Below are 20,940 nucleotides of genomic sequence, written 5' to 3' on the forward strand. Positions count from 1 at the left end.
AAACACCGCAGATGCGCCTGGCTGCTGATTAAAACTGGAGGAACGGGACATGAAAAGGTGGCCAGTTACTCCAGAAAGGATTTAAACTTTTCTTCACTTACCGTATCTGATTTTTCTATTCTTGGGGAACGAGAAGCATTCTGATGACTGCACCAATCCCTAGTGTAGAACAAAAAGACATTGAGATTAAAAATATATCCATGTTGCTACACCATGTAGTTTGGTTGAAGTCATTAATGTCTTTAGTAGAAGTTTTACACTTGTCATGCTAGTTGAGCTGACCACAGAACTGTTTCAAATTTGGCAATGCATGGGGCTTCAGCATGGGTTTTTATGAACATGCTACTTTTTAATCATTAGTCACGAAGGGTTTCTTTCTGCACCAAACAGAATGGCCTTAATTTTTTCATTTTCTTACCATACTATATTTGTCTTTAGATGAATATGGATTTGCTTACAGTAGTTTGACTGGGTGAAAACATAAATTACATTTTGTTGCTCATTGTAATGACCATGACATTGCTTGGACATTGCACAGAACTGTATCCAAACACTCAATTCAATTCAAACAAGCAGATGACATGACAGCCCTGACAGAAGTTAACTTTTGTAACTTTTGACATTTGATATTGCTACATTGTGACAGAAATTCAGTGAGAATCCCACACACTTCACTGTTGTTTGCTTGCAGCTTGGCTCCATTACAGCCTCTAGCTGAGGGCGTGGTGCTGGCTGAATGGGCTGGCTCAGTAATTAAACTGGACCTCCCTTGGGGGGGACAAAGCATTTAAATGTATCCCCCAGGCAGAGTGGCACATTAGCAGCTGATCTTGTTTGCTGTAGTTTTAACGAACCTGGTGCCCACCAGCTGCCTCAATTCAATCATGCCCCGGCCATTAAGCAATGACCAGCTGCTCACTCAACCTCCTCCCTGGATACTCTCACCGTCACACCCACAGTGTGGGTGTAACTGAGCCTGTCATGCTTCTGTCTGCTCTACTTACACACATTTTAATGCATCCCTGATAGATTTATAGCAGAGCACACATCCTTTCACTAGAGCTGCCTGCTGATTATCTTTCAGCTCATTCACTTTTTGCAAATGACTGGTCAGCCAAGTAATCTCTTTCACTTTTAACAATAAAGCAGCCATTTTATGTATACCAACGGTTCAGTGCAATATTCCCATTGCCATGCTCTTCAATGCACTTGTATTAAATAGTGTATATCACCATTGTCTTTCAACTAAGTTAAAAAAAAAAAAAAAGTAAGAAGTAAATTTCACTCATTACATTATTGGCATTTGTCAGATTATCCAGAGCGACGTACAGTTGATTAGACTAAGCAGGAAACAATCCTCCCCTGGAGCAATGCAGGGTTAAGGACCTTGCCAAGGGCCCAACGGCTGTGCGGATCATATTGTGGCTACTCCGGGATTAGAACCACCAACCTTGTGTGTCCCAGTCCTTTACCTTAACCACTACGCTACAGGCCGCCCACTCATGTTAAATCACCATTTTTCATATTTTGTTGAGTGGTGGAACAATACACACAATTAGGTGTGAATGAATGAACTTGTTAATTTGCTGTTCCGGACGAGTGTAAGTGTTTACCCACCTCTGCTTTGGCTGTAGTCTGTATGAGGAAGCTGTGGGTGAGGGGTGAGTCAGGGGAGTTTGCTGAGAGCTCCTCAGGATCACAGCAGTCTGGGTCCAGGCCTGTGGGCACTGTTGCCAAGAGGGAGTTTGTGTTAGCTCACAGATAACGCTGCCTGCAGAGAGAGCTCCACACCTTCAGGATCCATCTGGATTTAGCTATGAGTATCCTTTATTCACTGGATGTGTTTACCCAAAATAACAGATGAAAACAGTCTGTCTGCTGGCTCCATGTTCACCACTGACCTGACTGTGAGAGAGACTCCAATAGCAACTGGATGAGTTCCTCCCGCAATGCGCTCTTCACCTGAGCTGCATAGTAGAGAGCACACCGCCCCCTCTGGTCATATACTGCTAGGGCACTGTTGGAGAGAGAGAACTCTATTGTGTTTATTTATGAAATTGCTATTTATTGCATTCTATGACTACCCTGCCAAAAAAACAAACAAAAACAGTGCAAGCTAGGTTGAGCCCTTTGGACACAGGACAGAGCTTGTTGATGATGAAAGGATGCTCCTGCTTGCCCACACCCCTCAGGGCTGCAGGAAAGGGGGAGCCTGTGCCCACCAGCCTACCAGGACCTCACCCAGCCCAGCTGAGCCAGTCTGCCCCTCTTCTGGGGGAAGCGCTGCTGGTAGCTGGCTGACCAGTTCAGACCAGCTCCATACTCAACATGGTTTGACCAGCTCATGCTATGTTTTGAAACAGATGGTAGCTGGTCATTTCAAGCTGGTAAGAGCTGGATTTTATACCAGGGTATATGATTCTGTAAAAAGCAGACTATTTATATATAGTCCACCATGTAAAATGGGAATTAAGATCAAACCACAGCAGACTGTTTGTCTAAAGCAAGACATGCTGGGATGGTTAGAACCTTACGCTTGGAAGCCCAGTAGTTCTGCGACAACCTCCACAGGTCGATACTCCCAAGTCATCTGGGTCTCTAGCCCTTCAAACAGGTCTACATCTCTCACAGCTAACATCAGAGGTGTCAGCCCATCACGATTCTGAATATTCACATCCACCTGCTCCTTCTGAACCTGCCAAACAAAACCACAGAACTGTTACCAAACAGAACACTGTACACTGTTTACACTGTACACAGCTGCCAATATTGTTTGCAGAAGACAGTGCAGCAACATGTCATAACAACATGCTTGCACAGTAAACATGGCACAGCAACTTTGAAATTTGATATGTGCCTGCACTACAACCTAAAATTACCAAACATAATCACTGATGGAAAACTTGTTATGAATTGGAGACTCTCTGTACAACCCCAGTGTGTGTCTAAATTCTCATCCATTGTTCCCTGGTAGAAAAGCAACTTATGTCAATATCACATTTCAAGCCTGCATTGTGGGTCCAACGATTCCCACAATGCCGTGGGCCTCAGGGTTATGTCATCGGAGCCACTCACCAGCAGGTTCTGCAGGGAGTGGAGATCCCCCCACCAGGCAGCGCATAGCAGCTGGGCCTGAGGAGACCGGTGACTGGATGCCGCTGCCAATAGCTCCCCCTGCAGGTCTGGCCCACTCAAATGCACCGCTGTCTGGTCGTGATGGTTGCAGAGAGTCATGTCTGCTCCTTTCTCCAACAGAAAGTGTACAGCCTGCAGGCAACAATGCAGAACATTAGACAGTTATAAGCCTGTAAGGGTGTTTCACAAAGAAACAGTCCCTTATCAGTGACTACATCAGTACATCAAGAAAAGGTAACCGTGGCATTCAGAATAACGATGACACAGTAGCAGATGATTCACTTCTACTGAACTGAATTTTTTATGTGCTGCCCCTGTCTTTATATTAAATATTTCCTCATTTTTATTCAGTTAGAGCAGAAAATGCTTTTAAGTTGAGAGGTGAATTCCAGTTTCTTAAGATTTTTTTGTTTGTTTAGTTTACAAACTCTGGGTTATACATGGCATATGTTATGGTTCAGGTTACTAAATGTCAAGTTCATAAAAAGATATGAACCAAATTAAACACTGAATTTAGGTGAAATAAAATATTTTATTAAAGTTTGCTATTCACACAGGATAAGCTCAGTATCAATAAAATAAAATATGCACTTGCTACTGTCTACAAAATTGCATGATGTATTATTACGTAATGAGGGAAAAACCATACAGCAGTTTATTTATGTTCCGGGAATTTCCTGGGAGGAAAGTCAGCAGGTTGAAGAGAAAGCAGAATCTCCTGTGTCTTTAGCCTATTACGGAAAACCACAAGTTGTTTTGAAACAGATGCCCCAGAGAATTTCTCAATACAGAATAAGGCAGTAGCACTGAGGTACGATGATGTAATCTCCACCCTCCCTCTTCATACACGCTATGTTTGTCACATGCTTTACCTGTCTTTGTAGGAAAAACACAGGCACCAATTCATTAAATAATCAATTGAATGGCTTCTCAAATTTCCACTATCAAAAATCTGTCATGTCCATAAGGTGAATTTATGTTGATAAGGCAATGGCCTGTAATTAGCGTGTCAAGATAAGTACAAGACTGTACGTAGAGGGCTTATCAGCTAGAATCAGATCATTGTCTTGTACAGACTCTTTGTGCACAGCGGCCCTGCCTGCTGGATCTAATTAAGTGTAATCTCTCTCACCCGAGTCAGGCCCCTCTGGCAGGCGCCGATAAGAGGCGTGCCGCCCTCCTCGCTGAGCGGCTGGTCCACGTCCTCCGGGGAGAAGTCCCCCTCCTGCATCCACTTGCCCACCACATCCAGGTCTCTGTCCAAAACTGCTTCCTCAAGCTCCGTACTCATGCTGAGTATCCTGACAATTCAGCACAAACTATTTAAAAAACTGCTCCGTGTTGAGAAACTGCAAGTTTGTAGAGCCTTCTGTGTGTAAAGCTTGCTCGCGCCGAGTGCTACGCCGCTATCCGTATCTGAGGTTGTTCTGGGGATCATCCACTCCTAATCTAATACTCTGATGGGCCAGATATGACAGCTATGCTAATTGGGTGTTTGTCTGACCTACTGATGTGAGTCCCTAAAGACAATTAGTGTCCCCACAGAGCGAGAGTGTGGTTGCAGGACATTAAGTCGCCTTACGGAGCATGTGCAGCACAAAATAAGACTTAAGAATGCTGGCTACACATCTCGCTCCCTAGACTTTCACTGTATGAACAAACAATTCATTTAGAGTGGTACCAGTTGCAGTACATTATAGAATAATGATTGTCTGCCAGAGACTTTGTTATAAGTTTCAAGACCACCGTTGCCATAACAAAATTCTTACAGGTCCAATTGTGACAGGTCCAGCGTATTCAACACAAAAGAAAACAGAGTGGTGTTACCATCTCACCTGGGAGCTTCAATGTGAAAGTTGGACCTACCTTGGGTTGTCCCTGGTGCCGTCAGACCCTTTATTCGGAATGTACTCAATTCTGTTGTATTATCTATTCAGCATTTACTTCCATCGATTTACAGCATGCAGTCTCCTTCTTTCAAATCTTCATGATTGTTTTCTTTTTTCCTTCTGTCTGGGCAGGCCCTCACAGCGCAAAGTAGCGCTTTCAGTTTACACTCTGTTACCAAGGAGACGGTTGGCCTGGCATTGCAACAAAGCAATGAATGCTGGTCGCACACACCATGAATTAAGAACATTAACATGCCTCTTGGATTAGCAGAGTCCCATTGACATAGATATGCTGTTATGAGACTTTACATTGAAACTATGTTTAATACATGCTGAATCAGCCACGCAGAACTGTACATAGGATATTTTCTTTCCATGAGCATAAACGAAAACACCAGAATTCCTGAATCACTTTTAAAGAAAATTCAGGAACATAACCATTTTAAATACCAAATTGTTATAACATGCTTAATAGTTGAACTTGTATATCCACAGTCCGGGGAAATATTTTTGACCTAATACAAGTGTAATTTATTTCATTCTTATTCAATGTTCCTTGTAGTTTTGGTTTCGGCATAGAATATATGGTTATGGAGATTAAGACCAGTGACTCCCCTACAGGGGACAAAAATGTCTGGGTCTCAGGCAATTACTACATTCAACGATATGGAAAGGACATATCTTATTCAATCTTTAGAAAGAAAGATCTCTTCCTGATCAGAGTTCCAGTCCTTATCCTTATACAAGTTGTTGGGGTTAATTCAATGTTAGGGACAGAACTTGATTGAAGGTTGTGGGGACAAGGTAGCATGGCATTAAAATTATTGGAATGTCGTTCCAGTGATTGTCTAGGACAAATATGCACCAAAACATAAAATTTAACATTGTGATTTAAAACTGTACAAAGAAATGCAAGAATGAAGGTTTCTGGAGATGGGCTTCTCTTTACTCTTTGTGTTTGCGTGATTCTGTCATATCAGTTCAGGGCCCCTGAAGGGCTATGTCTGGGTCTGCCTGGCAGGGATCGCTGTAATTAACCTCCTATTGTTTCTGCCTCTGAAATTCACAGTACACCATGTACAGTACAGGAGCTGGTGCAGATGCAACAAAATACAATAAAATGTGGCATTGGGCTTATGTAATGCCAGACAGGTTGAACAGGCTCCTTATTCTTTGGGTTGCCTAGTGTATATAATGCAATCTGTACTTAATGTGTACTGTACTACACTCTTTCAGCTAATTGCAACACTAATATAGTGTCCCAGAGCTACTTCACCTTTTATTTGGGCTGAGAGGCACACGCTGTTCTCCTTGAAGTTGTATGACACACAGCTATGTGACTGTGACTGCAGTAAATTTGTTGGTGGAGTTATTTATTACCATCCAATGGCTTCATTACTGAGATGAAGCCTTAAGTGTTTATCTTTAATCTACTCTTCATCGATACAGGTCTGAGGACCAAAACCTTCCTCAAAATCCCCATCTTCACTTAAATCCCAAAGACAATTTTCCTTTGGCAGTTCCCCAAGACTTTCTCATTTGTTAATAAAAAATAAAAAAAACATTTTGGTAAAAGCTTCCAAAGTCTGGCAATCTTGATTTAAACTTTTTCATATCTTGCAGTGTCTGTAGGAAGTAAGGGTTGAATACCTTGGACAGGAAGTTGAGGGGATACCTCTTGAGGTGTATGCAGGTATACAGCAGGTCCAGGTGGTGACTGGACCAAAACTCAGGACATTTTCAGTTTGAAACAGCCTACTTCAATCATAGGGGAGATAATTTGGCCTCTGCAATGCATCCACTTGTTACGCAATCTGGTACAGGCTGTACTCCTGTCCTGCACATTGCTGATCAATCATGTCTTACCTTACAGGCTCAGATCATGCCTCAAGACAGTACTACCACTTTGCTGCTGAACTGAGCGTAACCACTCTACTAGGCCTCTATTGCAGCCAAGAAGACCACATCATGCTGTCTGTAGTAGATGAAGACACCCAGGACATTCTTCAATCAGTTTAAACAAATGCAAAACATGCAAAACATCACACACAACCCCAAAAGAGTCAAAAAGCCCCAGAATATTTCACTACTTGGAGCACGCTTTAGAAGATCTTCTGCAGATCTTTTAGATTTGACAATTTCTTTGATAACCTATTGGACATTGAGTGTGGTTGTATTATCATGCAAAGAACATGTTCATGTTGAAAGGCCGCTTCGTCATCCTATTTTTTTGTGCTCTATAGTCCGGCATTTATTGTGGTTTGCAAGCAGCACAAACTACTCAGGCATGGATATTTTGAATCCGCTTTACACTTCAATGCATTCTGCTCACCAAGTGTATTTGTGAAACCCTGTAGACCTCCTCAATACAGCATCAAGATAATATAAGAACTGCAGATAGCTTCTGCTTACTGGTTCCATGGATTCCTAAGGGAGCTGATCAATGGTGCAAGAAGGCAATTCATGGGGGCTGCCATGTTTGACTATGGGGCTTTTGGCACCAGAGCATGCACACTAGGTGCCTAAACCGGGGGCAACATGGCTCAGGCAGTAAGAGCAGTTGTCTGGCAATTGGAGGGTTGCCGGTTCGATTCCCTGCCCGGGCTGTGTTGAAGTGTCCCTGAGCAAGACACCTAACCCCCAAATGCTCCTGACTTGCTGGTTGGCACCTTGCATGGCAGCCAATCGCTGTGGGTGTGAGTGTGTATGAATGGGTGAATGAGAAGCACCAATTGTACAGCACTTTGGATAAAGGCGCTATATAAATGCCTACCATTTAAACAGGAAGGAATTAAAAGGATTTTTTTTCTTATGTGCAGCAAAAAGTAATTAGTTCAGTGTGAAGAAATTTTGAATTTAAAAGTACTGTCCAAGATAACAAACATAAAACGGCAAGGTAACTTAGTTTTGAATGGACTTCAATGGGGAAATCTGCTTTTTGGCACCAAACTGCAATACCTTTTGTAACCACTGGAGTTCACGAGCTTCTGGGGGAATGTCAATCCATAGGCTACAGGAAACAGGCTACCATCATACCAAAGTGAAACCTCTTTCTATTTGTCGGCACCTAGTGGTTATTTTAAAAAATAATGTGCGGAAAATTATGCGTTGTGCTATTTCTTCAGGTTTTTCAGAAATGTATTTATGAATATAACTGAATTCATCTTTCTAAAATGGAAGTAGATTATGGAAAAAACAAACACTATTTTAAGAAGTGGTGCTGTGCATCACTGCCACGTGCACGCATATCAACAAAAAATACTCTGAGATGTAGCTATCATTACAGTCATTGCAATTTTCCTAGATGCTCCCCTTCACGTTTAACCACTACTGTTCTTGTAATCACTCGGTTTATTCGAAGTAGAAAAAAACTATTCATCACACACTCCCTTTAAATATATGGCCTTGTGTTACTTGGAAACAACCTCACGAAAAATAAATATGCTACTTATTTAAGGTTAATGGGGATTGAACGGAATGATGAGGCAGGCTGACGTATTGATTCATTAGCATATTGTAATAAGTTTTAAAAGTGACAATATTTATGACAATGCTCAACTTAGCCTTGGGCAGGAACAACACACAAGAAATTGCACTTTTGCAACGCTCCCTAAATATTGCGACCACTGAACAATAATTCCCATAATGCATCCGTACGCAAACAAAAAGAGTTCATCATGGCCGCTGATAGTGATGTAAGTATCAGTGTGTGTCTAACTATAATTAGCGAAAAACATTTCTTATTGAAGGTGGAAAGTTAATGCAAAACGTTATTGATTCTTACAGCCCGAGTCGGAGGTATTTGAGATCACCGATTTCACTACTGCATCGGAGTGGGAGAGGTAGGTGGAGACAGCGATGCCATCATGACAGCAGTAGCTAGCATTATGGAGAAGCTTCTTAGCTGGCCGAGTCGGGAAGTAAACACTTCTGTCCACACTTATTGTTGTTTAACTAGCAAACGGTACTGTTTATTTTTACGGCAAGCAGCGACATTGGTTTAAATTTCATCCTTAGCTACATTGCCGGAAGACTTTTTGCTTGACAGTTGGCTGTCCAAACTAGCTTAGGTAGCAAGCTGGGTACACTGTTTAGCCTGTCTTTACTTAGCTAGCCACACTAGCCAGTTATTCCAGGGGCGTTCATTTCTTGCCAACTAGCAAAAGACAGAGTAGAAACTAGTCGCTTCATTCTGAATACTAAGGTAATGTAGCAGAGTTAGTTCGCCAAGTTTAACGCATTGTGTAAAAACGTCAGTTTTCCAACTGATTAGACAGAGTGTGAAGCGCTGAATCTGCATTTCCTTTGAGCTAGGAAAAGTAGATAGACAACATTTCCTTTATCTAAACGTACTCGATCAGAGGACCAACGTAGTCATAGATGCTGTTGTCACGAAATGGCCCATTTGAGGTGTGAACCCAAACAGCTGTCTATCTCGCTTAAGTAGTTGTTCACTGGCTATTTAGTGGTTGCATCATTACAGTATGTTGGTGGATATGTGGACGCCAGCGATGTGCCCTGGCAAATTCAGTGTCGTTGTACTGCAGAAGGCTGCCTTGCTGATTTGAATATTCATCAGCGAGTTCTTCCTTTTGACAAAACAGAACTCTTCTAGTCCCGGTCTGATAGGCAAAACGATATCATAGAGCAGGCAGCAAACATTGCATACATGCGGATAAATATTCATGTGTATTTATAGTTATTCCGTTCTGGTACATTGCCCCTTATCACAAAGGTGATAAGTGAATGCCTTCACCTGAACCTTCCTTGCTGCCTATGGGAATGAATATTCACTGAATTCAGTTGTACATAAACTGGCATGTGTTTATTTTCACACACGTAAGCAGGCAGGCAGGCATGCAGAATGTACACACATTCAGAAGAGCATGTTGCACTGTTGTGCAGAGCCCAAATTGACATCCTATAATCTGTGGCGGCAGGTTTGTGACCAGGGTGGAGGAAGTGCTGAACGATTGGAAGCTGATTGGTAGCAGTGGAGGAAGACCTTTGGAGAAGGTAGAGCTCTTATCTCTCACACTGCCATAGTGATTGCCCTCAGACGGAAAACAGGAAAGACACTTATTATCATTTGCATGGACTGCACATTATACTCTCGCACAATGTCTTGTTTTCCTTTCGTAATTTCCCTTGTTTGGCCAAATTTCTCAAAGCAGTTTGCACATTGCAGCAAGTATGCCAAAGAACCGGTCCACCCAAGCTTTTTACAGAGTTACTGGGGGAGCAAATGGTTTTACAGAGTATTATTGGGGGCTGAACCCCCTTTTACAATGCTATTGGGTGGCTGCACCCAAGTCTCTGACATTGTTATTGGGGGGCACCCGCGCCTAGTTTTCCTGGGGGGTTCACTGGAATGGCAACAGGGTGCTTTTTGGTGTCTGTTGTCGTTGTTTCAGTAGGTGCAGAAGCTTTATTGAACTACTGTATGGCAGTGTATGACTGAGGACTAAATCGGTCTATTTGTCAGACTGAAATTTGGGTCTAATTATAGAATGTAACAAAATTCATTACATAAACATTGCATTGACTAGGTAACTTTTATGAGTTATTAGACTCATTGTTCTTTGTTGTTGTACAATTGTTTGGTTATCATTTATAACCAGATTATTATTTTTGGTACAATTAGGAAGCTCTTCCCCATCTCCAAATGCACACATCACTCCTTTTTTATTTATTGAAAGCAGAGAGGAAGCACGTTTTCTTCAAACACATCTCTGAGAAGAATACAGATTCCCAGTTAAGGTGACAGTGTTTGTTGCCAATTCATCTAGTTTGTTGGCAATTAATTGCATGTGACGGGAATTGAAAGTAATGGATCAGACTGTGAACTGGCAGTAATTTTTATCAGCAGCACAAGTTTAGAGGGTGAAAGTTGGGGCATGAAAACAGCTTGCAGAAAAATTATGCCCTTTTTATGAGCCATCCATCTTTCACCTGCCTAATGATGCTTGGTTCACAGAAGAATCACAGAAGACCTGGGGAACTGAGGTTGCCATTGTTCGTGTGAGTAGGGGGCAGTCTTTCTGCAGGAACAATCAGAAAAATAATTGCCCAGCATGGGATGCTTTCATAGGAGATTATATATTTAAACAACACCTGACTCCCTGTGGCCCTCAAACATCCTGTCTGATCTAGTTTGATCATTGCCTTGGAGAATCAGACAATATAATTTGATCTGGCAAACTTGCTCATAGGCCATGAATGTCACATTGTGATTGGTGGCCTGCTTTGTTTGATAGTGGGCATGTGGTCTATTGCTCTCTCCGTTTTCCCCACAGAAATACAAATGGAGGTCTTCTTTGGGCAACTAGAAGTCTTATCTCTATGCAAATCTAAAGGTGTCTTAGGGTTTTATTACCTTCTGAAGAAACACAGGACATTAGGAGGTCAGCTGCCAGCGGGGTCAGAGAATGCACAAGTATCATGGTTCCTTTTTGAGTGTAATTTTGAATGCCAATCTCTGAAATCTCATTGAAATCATTAATTGAATGCCTCAATGTCTATAAAGATGGTTGTTGAGGCCTGCCAGTTAGAGTTTACAGTTTTAGAATTTCAAGTTTATAAACCCAAGTGGTGAGATATATTTTGCCTGAATGTAGAGATTACAATTGCTTGGAGGTAACAATTGTCTGCAAATATCTGTTGTTTTGAGCGGAAATAAACTTCCATTTTTGTTGAGGTATTCAATATCTGAGCTGGATTACCTCCTAATATATTCATGTTTGGTCTCATCATAAAGAGGATAAAACCATGAATCTCTTGATGATAATATCATATTGCGTGGACCAGCTCGCTTCCAACATTATGAAAGATTATTCTAGATAAGCCAGTTCTTGTCTTGCACCTTGTCTGCACCCCCGCCATTCCACACCCCACCATTTCACACCCCACCTAGTCAGTGCGACCATCCTTAAGTGTGCATGGACCAGGAGACGAGCGGGTATCCCCCTCCCCCCTTTCAACTACATAAAGTGTGGAATTATTTGAAACAACAGCCATATTCCTGCCATTTATTGATATTTTATATGGTTCTATGTTTTTCGATTGGAGATAATTATGGGATTTGCCGGACTGTTTTCTTAATTTTACAGGCATGTAAAGAGTTTTATATGCATTTTGAAAGTATTTTGAATACATATTTTAATTTGAGTTTTATCATCACACAGTTAAATTATTAATTCTGTGCCCTCCTCCAGGCAGTGTGTTGAGCGCTCTCATGCTGAATGCCTGCTGTGGGTGCTGTATGGGTGCTGGTTGACACAAGCTTCCTGCCTGTTAAATTATTTGTGGTTGTGAAAGATGACATGCAGTCTGTTTTTTTTAATGAATATTATTATAATGCTCTGGTGTTTGTCTGTGGTAATAACCAGGTGAAGAATATGTAGAATATGATGATATTTGGTTGCTTGCATCCCTAATCTGTCCAGGGAGAATACTCTGCCGGCACCTGGGAGGAGAAGACTCAGGATATCAATTTTGCCGATTTCAAATTCTCAATAACGCATCATTATCTGAAGCAGGATTCAGCTGAGAATGATGGAAAGGAGGAACCTGAAGAAGGTATCTGCTTTCACACCACTGCTGATCTAGAGCTTTCACACTGTCGCTGATCTACAGCTTTCACACTGTCGCTGATGTAGAGCTTTCACACTGTCGCTGATCTAGAGCGTTTACACTGTCACTGATCTAGAGCGTTTACACTGTCGCTGATCTAGAGCTTTCACACTGCCGCTGATCTAGAACTTTCACACTGTCGCTGATCTACAGCTTTCACACTGTCGCTGATCTAGAGCGTTTACACTGTCGCTGATCTAGAGCTTTCACACTGCCGCTGATCTAGAGCTTTCGCTCTGTCGCTGATCTAGAGCTTTCACACTGCCGCTGATCTACATTACATTACATTATTGGCATTTGGCAGACGCTCTTGTCCAGAGCGACGTAAAATTGATTAGATTAAGCAGGAGACAATCCTCCCCTGGAGCAATGCAGGGTTAAGGGCCTTGCTCAAGGGCCCAATGACTGTGAGGATCTTATTGTGGCTACACTGGGATTAGAACCACCGACCTTGCGTATCCCAGTCATTTACCCTAACCACTACGCTACAGGCCGCCCCGCTCTGACTGAGTGTGTTATGCTAACATCTTTGTTATGTGTTATTGGCTGTGTTATGTGTTATTGACCATGTTGTGACCCCCTCCCCCCTGCAGATGCTGTCCCTGGAGCCATGCAGGACCTGCTGTGTATGAATAATGACTTCCCTCCCAGAGCGCACTGCCTCGTCAGATGGTGTGTGTGACACAAGCATGTTCCTGTTACCAAAGCAACCAATGAATGTCTCCTCAGTGCAGGATGACCTATGCGTCTTCCTGCAAGTTGTGCCTCTTATTTTGAGAGCAGCTTAGTGTTTATTTAGGAAGGAGTCCTCAGTGTGTGCTGGTTGGCGGTACGGTGTGTGATCTGTGTTGTGCTGGTTGCAGGTATGGTGTTTGATCTGTGTTGTGCTGGTTGCAGGTATGGTGTTTGATCTGTGTTGTGCTGGTTGTAGGTACGGTGTGTGATCTGTGTTGTGCTGGTTGTAGGTATGGTGTGTGATCTGTGTTGTGCTGGTTGCAGGTACGGTGTGCGGGAGTTTGTGGTTATTTCTCCGGGGACAAACTGTGAGGCCATCATCAGTGAATCCAAGTGTAACCTGCTGCTGAGCTCCGTCTCCATCTCTCTCGCCAACACCGGCTGGTAGGACCCCGCTCTCACAGAATAACGTCATTACCCTATTGGTCATTTCTGCAAACTGCTCTCACAGAATAACATCATTACCCTATTGGTCATTTCTGCAAACTGCTCTCACAGAATAACATCATTACCCTATTGGTCATTACTGCAAACTGCTCTCACAGAATAACATCATTAGCCTATTGGTCATTTCTGCAAACTGCTCTCACAGAATAACATCATTACCCTATTGGTCATTTCTGCAAACTGCTCCCCCAGAATAACATCATTACCCTATTGGTCATTACTGCAGACTGCTCTCACAGAATAATGGCAGTACATTATTACTCATTTTCTGCAAATGGCTTTCACAGAATAATGGCACATTTATGGTCATGCCAAACTGCTATGGTGTTTGTGGCACTTCTATAGCATCACCAACCTTAAGCTCCTCTCTCCTGCTGTCCAATCTTTCAAATTAGTTATTCACCTTCTATCCACTAGGTGGGGCTCTTTGGCTGGGTAAGGTAAATAATGAGTGATGTTGTGTACTGGGTTTTTCCAGTAGGACTGAAGATGCTCCCATACCCTTAGGGAAAGTGTTATGATGAATGGGGATTGTCATGGCAGTGTACTGGCTGGTGTTTAAATGTACCCCCAATGCCCCCCCCTCCTCTGTGGAACAGCCAGGTTCCCGTGTTCGTTCAGATCCAGCAGAAATGGCGACGGATGTACGCCGGGGAGTGCCAGGGGCCAGGCGTGCGCACCGACTTCGAGATGGTCCACCTCCGCAAAGTCCCCAGCCAGTACAACCACCTCTCAGGCCTGCTGGACATCTTCAAGTCCAAGATTGTGAGTAAGGGGTGCAGCCCTCAAATGCTCCTTCTTTTATTCAGCCCCCCCCCGGCACCCTCACACAGGAACATCTTACAGTCTCACTCACATAGTTGCATCTTCAAATTCAAAGGCACACGCGGTGGGTTCTCCGGGAAGCTAAGCCTCGGCGAACGCGCTAACAAAGGGAACATGACACGGTGCGTCAGAGCAGCCGCCTCACCCAGAGCCTATTCTCAATTACTCACGATTCCCCGGGAGCTTAAAATAAACGAATCTGTAATTATTAATGTGCTGAATGAAGGTCATTTTCCGGAAGAGGAGCCCTAGTTTCGCTTGGTTCCTCAGAGAGGCAGAACCGGGTTGTGTGTGATTCTTGGTCTTCTGTCTGTCGGGGTGGTTAGCAGCACGGCGAAGCTAATGCTAAACCTCTCCACAGGGCTGCCCTCTCACCCCACTGCCCCCCATCAGCATAGCCATCAGGTTCACATACGTCCTTCAGGATTGGCAGCAGTGCTCCTGGCCGCAGCAACCCCCAGGTAGGCTTAATCACAGCCCTGCACCACGCTGCTGTAAGTGGAGGCGTTTTAGCCTTCAACCGAACGCCGAGAGACGACGGCTCTTCGCTAGGTTGAATCGGTAACATGCCCCCCACAATAGCAGCTGTCAGCGCCGAGACGAGAACCTTTCGCTCCGAACGGTGAAACCTTTAAACCTGAAAACCTCCCCGCCTCAGCTTATGTTTTTTTTTTTTTTTTTTTTTTGCCCCCGAAACCATATATTTGGGTTGCTGAAATGTTAAGTGCTCCGCTTTCAGGCTTCTCCTCCGCCCCGTGAAGTGATCCTTCAGTCTGATCGGCTTCTGGGAAGGTTGGAAGGGGGGGTCGGTTGGAAGGGGGGGGTCTGAAAGCTTTAGGATCGAGGCACGCAGGCTTTTCATAACTCAGACACTTCTCTGAAAAGAATGAGGCTTGACAGACAGGCCTAATTTTCCCTTGTGTGTTGTTGTTTTTTTGGGGGGTTTTGTCCTTTTGGAACGGAGGGTGAAAAAGAGGTTTAAATGGCTCGAGCTGGAGGAGCCGTGCTGTCAGCCAGTCATCCCAGATTTAAAATGATGGTTGTTTCTTCATTACCTCATTACCTTGATAATTTAAGTGGTCTTAGTGTTGTATTATATGAGCCATCTCTTGTTCTTGGTTGATAGCATTTAAAGTGCCGGTTTGCATATTGTTTTCACGGGCACTGAGTCATTGAAGTACCTGCTTCACACATTCTGACCTGAAATTCTGGGAAATGTATTATTTTCTGCAGATTTCGATGCTCTCCTGGCCGGGGAGGTGGGTGGGGTGGAGTTTGGGAAACTCCCCTTTGGCGCGTGTGAAGACCCTATCAGGTAGGAATTTACTGTTCCCTGGGTAACTGCACACATTAGACTCCTCCCCGTGGGCACGGGTTGATGTCACTCAACCTTGAAGCTCAGCCGTGCGAAGTAAAATCTAGGGATGCATGATGATATCACAGTTGTGTCGTTACTGCTCGACAATAGCTTAGGAAGCAACGCTAATCATAGCTATCTGAACCTCTTTTAATCGTTATGCATACTTGAAGGTGTGTTAAAACATTGTTACAAGACCATTGTAAATCCCTTCCTATCATTGAAAAAGGCTCACTGACTCACCCTCTGCCTGTTTTTATAGTCCTTTAATTCGGGTTCCAAAATATACAGTTGACATGCCAAAGCAATTAAATAATAATTGAAAATTAGTTCTAATGTCCACAGCCAATGGCGTGGGGGGAGGGGGCTTGTTTCAACGTCCGTGTATTCACAAAGAAGGGGGAGGGATAAACTGTGTTGTGGTTTGAGGGTATTTGTTGCTGCAATTCCTCTCTTGCCCTTTAGAAGTCGGAAATTACCTTTTGTACCTATCATTTTTCATTTTCATGAGCCAACCTCATAAGCAATGTAATATAGCTAGTAGTAGTTCTCTAGATTCAGGCTATTTGCTTAATAATGATATGAAATAAATGAAATATTTTGTGATGTAAATAAAATTTGAAAAATCCACTCATCTACTTTTTCCCATGAATGTGGAAACTTGGTTGCAGTTAGTGTTTCTGTTGCAATGTAAAATAGGGAGCTATCAGCATCAGTATGGTCAGTCGAATACCAAGGTTGGTGATATCTGCCCAAGAATTTCCATATTGCGCACCCAGAGAAAATCAGTTGTACTGTCAGCACTTGCTCTCTTTTTCAAAGAGAGATTTAATGTTGCTCAATGTTTAGAGTGTTTTATTTGACAAACTGGTTAGCACGCCTCTGCAATGGTAAGCAGCTATGCTAAGTGAAATGCGATTTCATATTTCATAAATAAATGAATAAATGAAATAAATGAATTTATTGTATCGTCAGTGAGCTACATCTGGCAACCACGTGGCCTCAGCTGACGGAAGGGATTGTCGTGGACAATGATGTGTATTCGTGAGTACAGAACATCTGTCCTTTCCCACTGTATGCCGTGTGTCGATAATGGCCTAAGTTGATTTTGTTAATTACATACCCACCTCCTGGAAAAACCTGCAGATGACGTATTTTCCAGATCAAGGTGTCATCACCCTTCTCAAACGATGTGAACTGCGCCTCTCCTTATGAATTCCTGTGACCAGATGGTGTGGATTCTGGAGTGCCTTAGCATCACTTTGGAACGAAGTTAAAATTTAAATGTAGTCGCACCAGAGGATTTATTTTTGCAAGTTTGTGTTGAAGGGGCGAAAAGTAACTTGCGGCAGAAAATTAGCATTCTTATTTCTTACTTAAATTTGAATTCCGCAGGAAAGAAAAGATGAGGTCTTCAATTTTGTGGGATTGTTTGTAGTGCCTCTGTATATATCCCCAGTCTAGGCATAGCCAAGTAAATTGAGGTGTTTTTATCTCTGTTTGTCTGTCTCTGTATTTATTGTGTTTTGTGTGTCTCTGTAGTGATTTGGACCCCCTTCAGGCTCCCCATTGGTCAGTGCGAGTAAGGAAAGCAGACAACCCACAGTGCTTATTGGGTAAGAACTGCCCGTTCCCTCAACAGCTGTACCAATCTGAATTAGCATTGGGTTTTTGTTGCTGATGACCTAGATGATCTGCTGCCCTGTTTTTTTTATGACCACCTTAGAGGGCTAGTTGCCCCAGTCTGCAGTTTGCCCATGTCAGTGGACTACATACTACGAATGTGGGGTTGTAGTTACTGGACCATGGTCTGTTACTGGAAGTTTGTAGGGTGTCACAGGGGCTTGAAACCATTGTGTTCTCAGGCAAGCTGTGTCAAATGTAAAGGCAAAAGTACCATTGTCTGCTAACGTCTCTTAGGCGACTTCTTGATGGAGTTCTTTAAGCTGTGCTGTCGGAAAGAGACCACTGAGGATATTCTGGGGAAGAATTCTCTTGAAGAAGAGGGCAAAGGTAAGAACACCCTTCCTGTGATTTGGCAGGGGCAGTATTGAAGCTAATTGCCACGAGGCAACTAGCCACTAGACCAGTGGTGACCAACCCTATTTCTAGAGATCTACCATCCTGTAGGTATTCACTCCAACCAAATTTCCTTTTCCTTAACTGTAACTAGTTGTCGCTTAATTGTCGTCTGACTCTGTCCATCAGTGTAGCAGCTCCAGCAGTAATTATATCCAACAACTGTAGGGTACAGACCTGGGCCAGATAAGTTATTGTTCTGGATTCAAATACTTTTCTGTGCTCGATTGATCTTGCCTGTTGCAATTGAGCCAACCCATAGTACCAGAAGGTGGGGTTTGCACTTTTTGAGAGCATTTCATAGGTCCCAGACAGGCTTAGTAAAGAGTTTTATTTGAATCCTTAATGATTATGTATTTGACCCAGGTCTGGGAGGGTGCAGCTATTAGCAGAGTGTAAGAAACTGATGAACAGTGGGTGTTGTTATTGGAGAAGGAAGTTGTAGGCCCAGACAATAGGCACCCCTCCCCCTGACCTGAGTGTCACATCCTAAATCCCGCCCACAGAGAACAGTGACATCAGCCAGGCTCTGTCCAAACTGACGGAGCCCAGCACAGTGCCCATGTCCCGGCTGTCCGTGTCCAACATGGTGCACAGCGCACGCAAGCGTATCCGCCGGCACCGCCGCGTCGACGAGTCACCGCTCAGCAACGACGTGCTCAACTCCATCCTGCTGGTGAGGACCTGCCGATCAATCACCTCACCATCGTTTCACCTGCCAAACAATCGCTTCACCCGCCGATCAATCTCTTCACCCGTCGATCAATCACTTCACCCGTCGATCAATCACTTCACCCGTCGATCAATCGCTTCACCCGCCAATTAAGCGCATCTGGGGTCCTCTTCAATGAGCCTCATTTTGCACCCAAAGTTGGGTTTTAGTTTTCTTATTTTTTCTGCCCGGTTGCGAAGTAAATGTTTTTGTTTCACTTTGCTGTATCGTTTTACATATCACCATGTTTTCTTGCTGCAGTCTTTACATTTTCAGTTCTGAACAATTTATCCCACAGTACACTTATGAACTATCCTACAACCTTCATTGTCATTTGACAGGGCAAACCCTAGTCATCGCACAAAGACGTCAGAAGAGCTGACGCATTACATTCACCGGCCTGAATTGGAATTCAACGTCGGTGAATTAACCGTGGGCCGAAGGATGCAGACATTTTGACCTCTAATGGTAGCCCTTCTGTGTCTGTCTAGTATCTATTCCCAGATGCTACTGAGAGGCCCTCTGAAGCAAGCGACAGCAAGGCCACTGAATCCAAGGTGGACAAGGAGACGGAAGACTACGTACGTCTCAGCCGTGTCTGCGCCGTGTCTGCGCCTGCCTCGAGAGCTTCCACTTGGCACAGCTTGTCTAAATCCGAAACGCCAGCATGTATCTTAATATTAATTGCTGGAAGCTAGAAATACTGCAGATCTTTTAGTCTGTGAATACTGATGACTAGCTGCGGGCACCCCGAGGGTAAACAGTGAAGTTTATAGCGTCTGAGGCGTGAAACAGCCCTGCTGCTCCAGCTGAGCAGATCTCCACCTCTGGTCTGGTTTGAGCACTCGGGCCTGTGGTTAATTGGGGCAGTGCCTTGGTTTCTCTCTGTGGCCCGTTTGTCCGCAGTGTTAAGAGTTTTTGTGGAATAGAGCAGGCTGTGTAGGTGAACTGACTGAACCCCCCCACTTCCCTCCAGAAACTGTACAACCAGCTGAAGTCTGCACCCTCCGACAGTCTGACCTACCGCCTGGCTCTGTGCCTGTGCATGGTCAACTTCTACCATGGTGGAGTACGGGGCGTGGCACATCTGTGGCAGGAGTTTGTGCTGGAGATGCGCTACCGCTGGGAGAACAACCACCTGGTGTACGGGTGAGCTGAGCCGCCAACCCGCGAATGCTGTCAGGCTCCCTGGAGCCAGTCTGACAGGGCCCCAAGAGCAGAGCGCTCCGCTGTGTACAAAACACACAACACACCTGCTCCTCAGTAATAATAATGAACTTTATTTTCATGACACTTTCCATGCTGCTCCTTTGAAACTCCCAAGTGCTCAACCGAATAAAAATAAAGGAATTACAAAGGTGGCGAGACGTGTGGCACAGTCCGGTGGACTGTCTGTGCTGGGGCCAGACCTGGGTCAAATGCGTAATTGTTTTGGATTTAAATTTATTTTCCTGTGCTCGATTGATCTTGCCTGGTGCGATTCAGTGGGCCAGAAGGCACTAGAAAAATATTTGAAACCAAAGTGATTACATATTTGCAAAAGGGGAGTCAGTTCACACAACAAGATCTTCAAGTTAGTTGTTAGAGAGACAGAGAGGGGGAGCGAGAGAAAGATACTATTGATTACTTTATTTTTACAAATACAGTAAGTAAAACATATTAAATGTAACATTTTAACTCCCAACAGTCCTTTCTCTCTCTGTTACGCTCTGTGCTCTCGCTGCCTAAATAAAGCTAAAAATACAATAGGAGGGCAGACTGTGCAGCGTCCTTTATAAAACGTAGTACAACAACAGAATGGTAAAACGCTTCTCAAAAAACTGCAAACTATCAAAATAATATGCTGAAATACTCAAGAAATTAAACCTACCAAAGGGATCAGGATCAAATAAAGACGGGGTTAAAGAAAAGCCATTTCTGTGCTCTGCCAGTGAGATTCTACCACTGTGCTCAGAGTGGAAATGCTTCCATTTTAGGTTTTGTCCTCAAGACTTATCTTCTCACAGGTTTCTGTGAGGCTAAAGCTTAAAAAAGGGGGATGTGTATTTTACAAAGGCTTATCTTTTTCAGTGCTGAGGAAGAGTGAGGGTGAGAGAAGGAGTGAAAGAGATAGTGATGGTACCTTTCTG

The 20,940-nt window shown here is 43.7% G+C and overlaps 1 protein-coding gene across 2 annotated transcripts in view; it reads left to right on the forward strand.

Moving 5' to 3' along the window:
• The first annotated feature begins 8,681 nt into the window (after positions 1-8,681).
• rab3gap1 (RAB3 GTPase activating protein subunit 1) overlaps positions 8,682-20,940 on the forward strand; it is a 32,908-nt gene continuing 20,649 nt past the window's right edge. For both annotated transcript variants that reach the window (XM_061236179.1, XM_061236180.1), the window contains exons 1-15: positions 8,682-8,719; positions 8,811-8,866; positions 9,965-10,040; positions 12,470-12,602; positions 13,250-13,328; positions 13,656-13,775; positions 14,438-14,603; positions 15,025-15,124; positions 15,897-15,978; positions 16,996-17,064; positions 17,563-17,636; positions 17,941-18,033; positions 18,606-18,775; positions 19,303-19,392; positions 19,788-19,960. In XM_061236179.1, the coding sequence (XP_061092163.1) occupies positions 8,702-8,719; positions 8,811-8,866; positions 9,965-10,040; positions 12,470-12,602; positions 13,250-13,328; positions 13,656-13,775; positions 14,438-14,603; positions 15,025-15,124; positions 15,897-15,978; positions 16,996-17,064; positions 17,563-17,636; positions 17,941-18,033; positions 18,606-18,775; positions 19,303-19,392; positions 19,788-19,960 (1,499 nt within the window). In that variant the 5' untranslated portion in view covers positions 8,682-8,701. The remainder of the gene's footprint in view (positions 8,720-8,810; positions 8,867-9,964; positions 10,041-12,469; positions 12,603-13,249; positions 13,329-13,655; positions 13,776-14,437; positions 14,604-15,024; positions 15,125-15,896; positions 15,979-16,995; positions 17,065-17,562; positions 17,637-17,940; positions 18,034-18,605; positions 18,776-19,302; positions 19,393-19,787; positions 19,961-20,940) is intronic.

This window comes from Conger conger, chromosome 3 (assembly GCF_963514075.1).
Source record: "Conger conger chromosome 3, fConCon1.1, whole genome shotgun sequence".
NCBI lineage: Eukaryota > Metazoa > Chordata > Actinopteri > Anguilliformes > Congridae > Conger > Conger conger.